The sequence below is a fragment of the Emydura macquarii genome, unplaced genomic scaffold, assembly GCF_026122565.2.
Source record: "Emydura macquarii macquarii isolate MOO-44397 ecotype Brisbane River unplaced genomic scaffold, CSIRO-AGI_Emac_v2 contig_1681, whole genome shotgun sequence".
NCBI lineage: Eukaryota > Metazoa > Chordata > Testudines > Chelidae > Emydura > Emydura macquarii.
Genome location: NW_027131818.1, coordinates 1 through 13,026, shown reverse-complemented (window position 1 = coordinate 13,026; position 13,026 = coordinate 1). Strand labels below are relative to the sequence as shown.

Genomic DNA, 13,026 nt, shown 5'->3' with positions numbered 1-13,026 from the left:
TTTGCGTACTTAAAAAATCCCTGCCTTTGAACAAAAACAACTATTGTAAATAAGGCCTTTTTCTAATTCTCCCTTTTTTCCCTCCAAATGACTGATATCACATTCATTTTTATTCATGGTAGCTAACAAGCTTTATTGGGGAATTTTCTTAGTTTTTCTCAGTTAAACACTGTGCCCTCTGTCATGCTGGCTAGATTGGGGTGGGGGGGCATTTATTATGTTGTTTAACATCAATATGTCAAAATCATAGGAATTCATGTGAGATATGCCATGCTAGGTACTGTTAGAAAGGCTATAATGTGCTAAGTAAGATGATGATGTTTATGTTCATGTGTTATATGTGTAATGGAAGTTATGGATATGTTCGATATATCTGTATTTCAAACTCTGCTGTGTCTGGGCGACACCCCAGACAGGATGGCTGCAGCACTAGCCTTCTTAATGGCTCATTAAAGAAATTCACAGGTACAATGGGCCCAGGGGGAGAAGCCAGGGATGTACCTGATGAGTCACCAGGATTTACTCATATGACTCTGGACTCCATTTTATTCCTGTAAATTTCCAAAAGCAGCATGGCAAAGGCCAAAGGACATAAAAGGCAGCTGCACTGCATCCATTTTGTCTTTAGTCTGTCTTCTGTCTTCAGTCTTCACCTACCTCTAGATCAGCTCATCCACAGCTGAACTGAAGCTGTGAAACAAAGGACTGAGACCCATCCAGGTACTGGATGTATACCAGAGAGACCATACAAGCCTGCAAACTCCACAATTCTATTAGAAACCTGATATATATATACTTTCACATCATTTGTATGTGTCTGATTGCTTTAATCCTTTAACATTTCTCTTATAGTTTGTTTCTTTCTTTTTTATAATAAACCTTTAGTTTTAGTTACTAAAGGATTGGCTGGCAGCGTGATATTTTGGGTAAGATCCAAACTTATATTGGTCTCGTGCTGTGACTGACCCTTTGGGATCAGAAGAAACCTTTTTGGTAAAGAGCACAGAGTTTAATTAACTTGTCTCTTTACTTGACCTAGGGGCTGATTGGGAGCCAGAGACTGAAATGCAGTAAAGGGGCTGTGTATATTTTATTTTGGCTTCTTGATAACCAGTGTGGGGGAATCAGAAGTGCAGTTTGTGGCTGGTTGGGAAGTCTGACTTCAGTGTCACTCACCAGTGCTGGGAGAATCTGCTCTCCTTTCACAGCCTGCCCTGACCTTGGCATTTTCAGGTGGCTACCATAGGCACTGACGGGTCACACCCTCAACTGCTCTTCAGGAGTATCCTAATTCAGTAGACGCTTGTCTCTCCGCCAGTGATGATCTTGTCCTGGCAGTGACAGGGACTGGTTTCCTCCACAAAAGCACCCCTGTTCCCTACCGTGTCCATTCATTCATCTACAACCCTGATGCTCTAGACCTTCCACATTTTATTTTTCCATGTTTAGGCTTCAGATACTAAGTCTCTTTCCTTCTTTTCCTTTTTTTTTTTTTTAATTTTATCCCATTTACCACACTAAAATTGTGGAAGGAAAACTAAGAAGAAAAGAATGAGAAAGAGTAAGGTAAGAAGTGAACCTTTTGAATCCAAATGAAATGAAAAGCTTTATTTTATTTTGAAATTTTCTCATGCAAGTGTGAAAACTATAAATGAAAAAAACAATTTTCCCGTTAAATATTTTGATTCCAGCCAAACCCTTTTTTTGATAGTGATTTTTTTTCCAGAAGGAAATGTTGATTTAAATTAAAGGGAAAGCTTAATTTTAACTGAATTTTTCTGATGTAAAATTGAAACAATAGATGACACGCCCACCTCAAAAACCTCAGCTTTTTCCATCTGCACTCTGCTGACCTGTCTTGCAAAAGAATGTCAACCGGCTCTAAAAACATTAACCATAACGGATAGTGTTCAGTTACTATGAATAGTTGGAGAGGATGGATTTGAAGGAAGGGTGCTGGTCTTGGACTCTGGGAAGATGTGTTCAGTTTTTGCTCTGCCACAGACAACCTTTGTGACTTGGGATAACTCCCACCTACTCTCCTGCCTCTGTTCTGCCTCTTTTAAATAGGATTAATTACACTCTTTCCTTACACTGCAGGAATGGGGAGAGGTTAAGCATGTTAAGGATTACTGGGCACTTGGGTACCGTGGCGTCTGGGGCCATACAAGTATTTAGTGGGAGAACTTGAGCAGAAGGCAGTGAAGATGGGGCATTACCCACCACTCCCTCATACAGACCTCAGGGACTCCCGAGGCTGCTTCAGCTCTTAGGCTGTTTGAGAGGGACATCTACAAGGGTTGAACGATAACCTCTCAACAGAAAAACATGAGTGTCTATTAGCTGAGATCAAAGCCCAGAGCCATACATTGAAAGCCTGTGGCAGATATGCTCTCGCTATGTTCTAGCCAACAGACAGGGACAAAGAACCTCATTGTATCGTGGGCTACACCTTGATCTGTGTGAAGTGAGTCAACTTTAAATATTTTAGGAACTTAGTGTAAACGGGGTATTTAAGGTGTTCTCATGGAGTTAGGTACCCAACTCCCATTGGAACAATTTGCCCCAGGTCATGGTGAATTCTCCATCACTGACAATTGTTAAATCATGATACATCATTTTTTTCCCTAAAAATCTGCTCTAGGAATTATTATAGGGAAAGTTCTCTGGCCTATGTAACAGAGGAGTCAAGTCTCTTCAACTGATGTTCCCCGTTTCCCTTCCCACCCTGCGCCTCTCTTGTCTGCATTTTAGTTGCTCAAATATCCTCGTTCTGCTTTGACTACCCTTAAAATTATCACAGTGCCAAATAACACTGTTGGCTGGAGGTCACTGACCATGATGTCTTGCATTCCTAATGTGTTCTTGATCATCTCATTTCTACCCTTAGGGGTCTCTCCAGGGGCTCCAGTGATTGCCAGGATTGTCCTTTTTCTAGGTTCCCATAGTTGTTGCACTTTGTGGCAGAGTTCTTCAAACTTTGCCATCTTCTCAGGTTTTTTTTCATGCTTCTGTCTGCTTTTCTGGCAATATCGATTAACATGATCCTGTTTGTCTACAACAACCATGTCCAGCCTGTTGGCCTCCATCGTTTGGTCTGTGTCAATTGCCAGAGCCTATAAAATCTTTGCTTCTTCATTCTTTAGGGCACTTTTGATTCAGGGGCTGTAACACCAAACGCCACATGGTTAATTTGATTTCAAATGAGTCTGTTAATCTTCTATGATTAACGGGCTCGATCTCTCTCCATCACTGTCCATGCACTGATTTCTGTGTAACTCTTTCAAGAATTTCTTTGGCGATGTGCTTTCTCCTTCTTTTATGATTTTTTGGGCTGGGATGCAGATTCACTCATTGCTTCCAGATAATCTTTTACGTTGGCTGTACTTTGATGTTATTTTCTTCATTGTCAATTGCTGCTTCCAGAGATAGCGGATCTTTTCCTTCATCACATCACTGAATTTACATCCATCTGCATCTTGACTGATATTTAATACTTTGTGTCTCACTAAGAGCTTTCTTGTTTAGATAGCCTTTTCTTTCCTTCTCCTTTGATTCCACTTAATCCCTCTGGCACTGCACCATGTTACTGGCATCACCCATATATTAATGGCTTTGGTCAAATTTTTTGAGTCAAGTTGTTGCATAGAGTAATTCTTATTCATCTATAATATTCTTTCCTCACTTCTTCAACTTCCTTATGTTGTAACTGACATTTCCCTGATTCTAAAGTATTTTGAGGATGTTGAAGATTAAAGGACTAGGGGTCAGGACATCCCAAGTTCCAATCCCAACAATTCCTCTGACTTTGTTTAGTCACTTCATCTCTGCATTCCTCAGTTTATCATCTGTTAAATGGGGATAATAATTACAATCTGGAAGATAATTTGTAATGCGTTAAGATGGTTAAATATGTCTTTCTCTCAGTGTCCCTTGACGGAAGGTTTGTAGAGGCTAAACACAGGCCCTGTAGATTTTCAAGCATGACCCCGTGCTGCTGGTGCTACAAGCACTAAGTGACCCATACGGAGGCAATAGCAGACTCATAAGATGCTATACAAGGTCTGACCACTAGAGGGGGACAAGGAGGCACGCTGGGTCAGCCTGGGTTAGGCGTACATGCTGGAGTGTGAGAATCCGAGTGACCATGTGTGCCGGAGAATAAATTGCAATATCAGTGATGTCAAATTAGTGCAAATGTCTGTGAGGTCTGTCCGGAGGCTGAGGGAGGTGATTCCAGTTCAGATAAAGCAGCCTCACAGAGTCACATGTACCAAATGTCACCCACTGTTCTCTGTGTTATGAATCCCCTCTGCACTCAAACCCCCAATCCTGTGAGTCTGTCAGACCCCTACCAGGGAGCTGGTAGTTTATCTCAAGCTGCAAGGACTCATGCCCTTAGCTCTGGAGGTCCCTGGTGCAACCACAAGGTGTCAGCCAAGATGGTGACTATCATATTAACTCAACAGAGGTCCTATTTCTGCATTAATGCTGGCCTACCAAGTTGCTACAGAGCAGGAATGAAGCTAAGAGTGGAGTGATGCACTAGTGTGACTAGGGTCATGTTTATGGCCACATAGAATCAAAGAAATGTACGACTAGAAGGGATCTCAAGAGGTCATCTAGTCCAGTGCCCTGCACTCAAGGCAGGACTGTGTATTACCTAGACCATTCCTCACAGGTGTTTGTCAAACCTGCTCTTTAAAAATTCCAATGATGGAGATTCCACAACCACCCTAGGCAATTTATTCCTGTTCTTAACCAACCGAATGTCATGTGCAAATCTGCTATGTCTGTGTCCTCCTCCTGCTCCATCATGAGCTTTGTCAGGAGCCTTCAGTGGGTCAGAAAAAGCTGCTGGAACATCCATCAGCAGCTCACAGAAGCTCGGCTCATTTCCTGACACTGGAGTGAAAGCCCACATGAGCGAAGTTCTTCAAAGGGCGACTCTTCCATGTGTCTGGCTTCAGTTGCTTGGAGCATGCAGACCCACATGGTGGCTCAGGAGGGTGCTGGCTGCTCGAACTTCCTATGACACGGGCACGCGGTCAAGTTTTCCCACATTTCACCATGAACAAAGGACTAGAGCAGCCATATTTCAAGAGGGAGTTTGGGATATGGCTGGTTGGATGGAGGCCTATGTACAGCGGGATGGATGCTGGAGACGTAGGTTGAGGCCTGGGTACAAAAATTTCCAAGGGAGGATCCGCAATCAGTGTAGACACTCAATCCCAAGCTCTGCTGACTCGATTTCCACTGAACCTGTGCTTACATTGCAGTGTTGACATATCCAGTGTGTCTCCCATGTTAAACACCCACTGATTAACTAACATTAAGACTGCAGGAACTGCCAATTGGAAAGTTTTCCAGATGGGATGAAGAAAGTCAGGAGGGAAGCAAAGGAAGGCAAAGAGAATGGTTCAGGAGAAAAAAGGGGAAGGAACAAAGGGAGCAGGGATAGAGGATCCCACATACTTCCACGGTTACTGTGTCTGTGTAGAGTCTTGTCATAGTTCTCCCTCTGGGGCTCTAGGACACAGGTTAAGATTTTTTGAATGATGCCCTTCCTTTGGCCATGGGAGCCCACAGTCCTTCTGTCCTTGACCATTAAACCAGTGTGTTTGAGACTCACGGCTGCTTACCCACGCTCCTCCAGAGCTCCGCCTATGCTGTCGTGACTCTGGCCTTCTGCTCACGGACAATCTGGCAGAGAAGCAAGGAGGAGAGGGATTTCTTAACCCACAGAATCTTAATTTGTCAAGTTCTTGAAAACCTTGAAACCAACGAAATCCTGGGATGCCCTTTTCTCCAGTTTGAGTTCAATCCCTTCTGAGTGTCTGAGGTTCATCAGCATTATAAGAAGACCAGAATCCTGAAAATCATTGTGTGCTGTACAGAGTCTACATAGGGAACATCGCTGGAATATTGTGTCCAGGTCTGGTGCTCACAGTTCAAAAAGGATGTTTATAAACTAGAAAAAGTTCAGAGAAGAGCCATTTGAAGGATTAAAGGACTAGAAAATATACCTTATAGTGATAGACTCAAGGAGTTCAATTGATTCAGCTTAACAAAGAGAAGGCTTTGGGTACACATATCTACATAGGGAACAACTATTTGATAACGGGCTCTTCAATCTAGCAGAGAAAGGTATAAGATGATCCAATGGCGCGTGCTTGCTCTCTCTCTCTCTTGGTGTGTAAAATAACAGACATACCCACGTCCCCAAATCCTAATGCTTGAATGAGGCCACAAAGAACAGCCGAACAGTTCCTCTCTCTACCAAAGGGAGGTACTACGGGTGCTGTAGCACTTGGTGAGTCAAATCCCATCCTGGTGTCAAAGGGCCCTACCCTCCTGTAGACCTCTCCCCTTTTCATTCATCATCAGAACATTGCGCATTCATTGACCAAAACATTCTCCTTCCTCCACCAACAGAAGAGGAGCAAGTCAGGACCTTGATGGTTTTAATGAGGCCTAACTTCTAGACATGTGAGTTGTGCAGGCAGGCGTTTGAGCTGATAGGCGATCAATGGACATTGGTATTTACTGAAATACATAGCACAGCATTACAAGATACAACATTTGTGAGCTGCACCTTTATTTACATCTACCAGAAGATTGAGTGAGTTTCTACACTCTGGCGTTTGAAGCACTGAATGAATACAGGAAAAACATCTTTCTGTGAATAGTCATTTTACATTTATTTACATTTAAACCAGTTGAATGGATGACCCCTTTGTATGTACATTCCCTGAATACTCCAGCAAAGCAGACATTAATGTTCATGGAAAAGTGAACTTGATGCAACTGGGATAGGATTTTCAGAGAAACATAAGGGAGTCGCTGAACTCAGAAAATGAAGAGGAGATGCATTCTAGGCCCAGCTGAATATCTCATTCATACACTCTCAACCAAAGAAGCATTTTAGCATGTTAATTTAAGCCTTCCATGGGACTACTCATATGATTAAAGTTCGGTACTTGTTTAAGAGTTTTTCCAGATCAGTGCCTTAGTTCAGAATATTCAAAGGAGTTGAATTTTAAATTCATAATCGCTGGGTTTGGACAAGAAGCACTGATGATTTGGACCAAGTGAGGAGCTCCCCCTTCATTTTTAGGAAACTCGTTTATAATGCATCAGTGTATCCAACCAGGAAAGGGAAACAGAGCATGTTAAAATGTAACCACTCAAAACAGCTTTGCTTTTATCTAGCACATATTTAGAATATACTTCCATGCCCAAACATGGTATAATAATATCAATAATTAATCATTAATATAATAACAACGACAGCCAACGTCTGTGATCCAGAGTACCTTTAGACACTTTCAGAACCTTGTGCGGATGGGTAGCCATTAGTCAAATCCAGCTGCCTTTGCTGTGAATGTGTAAATCCCAACTGTTATAATTATAGGGCTTGCTGCATCTCTGCCCCCTTCCTGGTATCTCTGAGTGCACCCTTCACTTCTTGGCCTTGTGCCTGCCCTTTGCTTAGGGTCGAATCATGCAATTCTCTCCCTCTCAAAATGGGTCCCGGGCCACAGTCCTCTGTGCATCAGCTGTGGTTTCCCAACAGGTGTAACTGGGTTTGCTGCCTGCAGTTCTTCCCTCTGGAGCTGTGACTGGTTCTGAATTATGTGACCAGACAGCCTTCTCCCTTATTTGCCACAGAAGGAACAACACAACAAAACAAAAACATGCAAACAAACAAACATAAAAACCCAACCAAAAAAGAGAAAATATTGCATATCAACTCCATGCCCATCACACCAAACATCTCAATGGGATCAAAAATTTGACCTCGTTATCAAAGGACAGATTATCAGCAGGAAGCAGGGCAACACAATTTTCTTCACAAATCCCTTTACATCATAGCAAGAGTGTCACAGCATTTTTATTTATTTATTTAGATAAATATATTTTAAAATATGCCTCTTCAAGGCTCCAGATGCCCTAACAAATCATTAATAACATGATCAAAACCCAGCTGCATTAAAATAATCACCTACAGAAGAATGCAGCCATCATGACACTTACAGAAACTCTTTTCCGCTCTTTCATCCTTGTGGAAAGCAAAACTTCTGCACTCTCTGACCAAAGAAAGAAAGAAAGAAAGAAAGACACTGCCATCTAATCAAACTTACCCAAGCCTCCCCAAAGCTAAACAAATCTAGAAAAAGGAAACAAAGCAACAAACAAATCAATAAACAAGACAAAATATAGGAAGATGAAAGCAAGCAAACAAAAGAGTCTCTCATACCCCAAGTAGATTTTTTATCCTGAAGTAGGAGAAGAGACGGATACTCCATGAAGTCCACTAAGGACTCCACTTTAGCTACTGATTTTACATGCTAGGCTCTCTGGTAGCATGACAGTGACTGCATACATATCTGAGATAGACAGGTAGATGTGTATGTGGAGGGATAGGTTCTGTTCTGGTATAACCCGGTAGTAAGGCCACTGAGTTTAGAGGAGGCAGTCTTGATTTTTACTATAGTAACACTATATATATACACTATATATAGTGTATTGAACACTATGTTCTTATGAAGACAATTTTGTCTTTGGTCTCTGTCCAAACCATGTGCTCTTCTGCACCTGTCGGATTTCTCCCAGCTCTTAGTTAACACAGAGGACATCTTGGCTAAAAGATTCTGGTCACTCTATAGTAACATAAGCACTGGTGTAAGTTACTTGTCAGGGGTAATTTCATTCTAACCTTGCTGTAAATGGAAAAGTACCATTACATGCACTGATCTGGAACTGCATGTACCATCCAGCGCAAATCTAGTCACATCCAATCTAAAAAGAATCGAGAATTTGCTTGCTGCTGTGAATTATATTTTTGAGCACCATCTTTGTGCATTGCTCTTCACAACACAGAAAACCTAAATGCTATTAGATAGACAGGCACATAGATAGGAGCGAACTATCTCCTTGTGTCCTAATGACAGAGTTCTGATTGTGATTTATGGTAGATAGATATTTAACTTACATTGGTGTAACTCTACATTAACTCCATTGACTGCAGTGGTGTTTCTCTAGATACATGCCAGTGTAAATACCCCAGTGTTCATAAACAGATTTCATGTTATGATCTCATGTGGAAAATAATATCATCAGTTGCTTTCATATATAAAGAAACATAGAATGAGACCATGGTGATGGGAGAAAGGCAGACATTTTATTCTTGGTGAATAGAATCATAGAATATTAGAGTTGGAAGGGACCTCAGGAGGTCATCTAGTCCAACCCCATGCTCAAAGCAGGACCAACCTCAGATATATCATCCCAGCCAGGACTTTGTCAAGCCTCAGCTTAAAAACTTCTAAAGATGGAGATTCCACCACCTCTCTAGGTAACCCATTCCAGTGCTTCACCACCCTCCTAGTGAAAAACTTTCTCCTAATGTCCAACCTAGACCTTCCCCCCCTGCAACTTGAGATCGTTGCTCCTTGTTCTGTCATCTGCCACCACCGAGAACAGCCTAGCCCCATTCTCCCTGGAACCCCCTTTCAGGTAGTTAAAGGCCGCTATCAAATCCCCCCTCATTCTTCTCTTTTGCAGACTAAACAAGCCCAGTTCCCTCAGCCTCTCCTCATAAGTCCTGTGCTCCAGCCACCATGAGATCCAGCCCTGATGGAGAGCTGGAGGTGGGCTTCAGGTAGGCAAAAGTAGCAGTGCAAAGTAATAAGGAAATCACAGTGAGGTGAGGGAGGCAAGTGTAGAAGGCTTTGTGCGGGCCCTGCTCAGAGGGGATTCTCAGCACCATAGTGAAGATCTGAACATACGACACAATGATAAAAACAAAGCAGCCTAGGGCTAAGCACACACCAAATACAAGAAACCCAACTTCACTGAGGTACGTGTCAGAGCGGGCCAGCTTGAGCAGCTGGGGGATTTCACAGAAGAACTGGTCCACCGTGTTACCCCCACAGAAGGTCAATACGAACGTGTTCCCGGTGTTCAGTGCAGAATTGATAATCCCACTGATCCAGGCACTGGCCGCCATTTGGACACAAGCTCTCCTGTTCATTTTAGTCTCATAGTGCAGTGGTTGGCAGATGGCGACATAGCAGTCGTACGCCATGACGGTGAGTAAGGCGATATCTGCTGAAGCGAAGAAGAAAAGGAGAAAGACTTGGGCGACGCATCCAGAGTAAGAAATGGACCTGGTGTTGGTTAGGGAGTTAGCCATGGATTTGGGGACAGGGACAGAGATGGAGCCGAGGTCTAAGATGGACAGATTCATCAGGAAGAAGTACATGGAGGTGTGAAGGTTGTGGTTGAGAGCTATGTCTGTGGTGATGAGAAGGTTCCCTACCAGGGCTGCCAGGTAAATCACTAGAAAAAACACAAAGTGTAAAATCTGCAGCTCCTGAACGTCAGAGAATCCCAAGAGAAGGAACTCAGTCACAGTTGTTCGGTTCTGCATTATCCTTCTCAGTGTATTGTCTCCTGCCTGTGGAGGGAAGGAGAAGGGCAAAATTCAGGACTGGTATGGCAGAGGGAATGGCCGTGATAGTCTCTGTGAATGTCAAGGTAGCAGAACAATTCTCACTTCCATAACTCGGAGTAGAAAGGACTCCTCGCTTCTGATGATCAGAGCGTTATTCTGGTGCATTATCACACTAGGGAAAACTCTCTTGGACCCCAGGGGTATGAACCTGATGCCGCTAGCCTGTGGGCAAGGAATCACAGCCACAGCTCCAAGTGTATCTGTGGCCTGAAATACCAGAAACCCCACCACTGTCTGATCGCCCCTTCCCAAGGATAAGACATTGCCTCACCCAGCATCCTAAGTGGCAGCTTGTCTGTCATGAGTCCACACCCAGCTCTGAGCATAGACAGGCTGCTACGTGCTTATAGACTGATTTATGGCACCAAATCCCAGCTGCACTGCCATCTGTGTGCAGTGATGGACTGGGAGCATCCCTCCGTTACTGCTGCATTTACCTCTCTGACTTTATGTCCGTGCTTTGCAGGTCAGCTGCAGGCAGGAGACTTGGGCTCTGCCAGTGACCTGCTGAATGACCTTGGGCCAGTCACTTCCCCTCCCTGGGCCTCTGTGTCCCCTTTCTGTGCCTCATCTACTTGCACTGGAAACTCTGGGGGGTGATGAGCCATGTCTTACCCTGTGTGTGCTTTGTGCACCGTTTTACAGCCCTTGTGCTCAGCTGACGGCATTGGACTTAGTGGTACATCAGGAGATCTGGATTCTAGTCCTATTGACCTCCCACATGTCCATGGGTATGGTCAGGAGAGAGAAGTCTGGGTGCTTGGTTCAGCTATGATCCTGGTTTTAAAGGTGCTGTTCTGCATGAAACATATTACTGCTGAAACACAGACAAAAAACCAATGCAATAGAATGAATGGGTTTGAAATTACAATTCAGAGATTCCAAGGTCAGAAGGGACAATGGTGATCATTTTGGCTGACCTCCTGTATAACGCAGACTGTAGAACTTCCTGAAATAAATCTTCTTTGAACTAGAGCATATCTTGAGGATATGAACCTATTCGTCAAAATTAATTTTCTCCACCCTGGTTTATACTTTAAGGCTGGTTGGAAATTTTTGGTTGATTTTGTGTGTGTACGTGTATGTGTTTTGGAATAAGACCACATCAGAATCGGTCGGCTGCTCTTGAATATGTCTGATGTTTTGTAGGAAAACCAAAAACCCAGTTTTGGGTTTAGAGCTAAAGAAATTGAAGTTTTCACCAGAAGCATTTTGCATCTTAACACTGAAAATGATAAGTTTTGGGATTTCTATGAAAAAATCAAATTTACATTAGGGGGTTTCTGGGTTTTTTTTTTTTTGAACCAGCTCCAGACATTTGAACAATTGATAGGAAAACCCTTAAAACGTTTCAGTTTTACTTATTCTTTATGTTCTTCTATTTCCCCAGTCTGTCAACCACCAACCATATTTAGCTGAAATAGCAAACTTACAGTACTGGTCTTTGTGGAGTTTCTCCAGACATGCAGTGCAGTCAGTCATCCAGCACCAGTATTCTTTGGTCATTGTCCATCAATCTAGCAGTGTCTAGGCGCCAAAATCTCAGCTATGTAATCCTTTCACCTGTCATTGCGACACGGACCTGACAGAACTAGATACAAACTTGTGCTCTCTGCAGCTGAGCTGTGTAGAGCTGGCTTTGAGCAAAATTGATATCAAAGGATCGACAGTGTGGGAAGGCGATTTATCCGTGTCTATTTCCCAAGGGCTTGTGGGACTCATTCCCCAGGGCCTGGCACAGCTCAGAAGCAGAATGCCCAGAGGCAAAAATTTATAGAGTCATTAATATTAAAGACAACAGGGAACATTGTGATCCTCTAGTTTGACCACCTGCATAGCACAGAGACCCTAGGATCTCCCATGGGGTTTTCTGATTCCAGCCCAGCTCCTAGGTTATCTGTGGGCCAGGGTTGTAAAGGGATTTAGAAACCTAAAAAAGGAGACAGGTGCCTAGTGTGATTTATCAGCGCTCCTAAGTGAATCAGTTAGCTAAGGCCCATGGTCATTCAATGGGAGTTGGGCGCCAAATCCACTTAGATGCCATTGGGATTTATAAGAGCACCTTTCTCCCTCTTTAGATGCCTAAAGCCCTTGGTATTCCTGGCTCTGTGCCCATGTTGTTAATTTCCAAGACCTTTACTTCTCTTGAATTTCAGCAAAATGAAGGCTGGGATTTGCAAAGGAGCCTATGAGAGCAAGGCACGAACATATTCGGGGTAACCAGGCAGCAAAGAGAGAGAGGAGATCAAGACACCGAGAGCTCTTGAGATAGAAACCTGGCTGTGGAAATAAATTACCTCAATTCTCTGTGCAGCACTATTGCCACCTAGAACTTGGGGGATAATATCTGAGATGGGATGTATAATTTATAATGAACTGCATATTCTGGGCCTGACCTTACAATTCATTTCAGATCTAGGCCTTCATGAATTCTCATAAATCTGAGTGTAACATTTGTCCCCATTTTTTTTCAAAGAGTATTTGCCTGTTTTCCCCAGGAATGTAGG

General features: G+C 43.1%; 1 protein-coding gene across 1 annotated transcript; it reads right to left on the bottom strand.

Moving 5' to 3' along the window:
* Positions 1-9,598: 9,598 nt before the first annotated feature.
* Positions 9,599-10,435, bottom strand: LOC137158432 (olfactory receptor 14A16-like). The gene has a single exon (XM_067556192.1). The coding sequence runs from the start codon at positions 10,433-10,435 to the stop codon at positions 9,599-9,601; it is 837 nt and encodes a 278-aa protein (XP_067412293.1).
* Between the last annotated feature and the right edge of the window lie 2,591 nt (positions 10,436-13,026).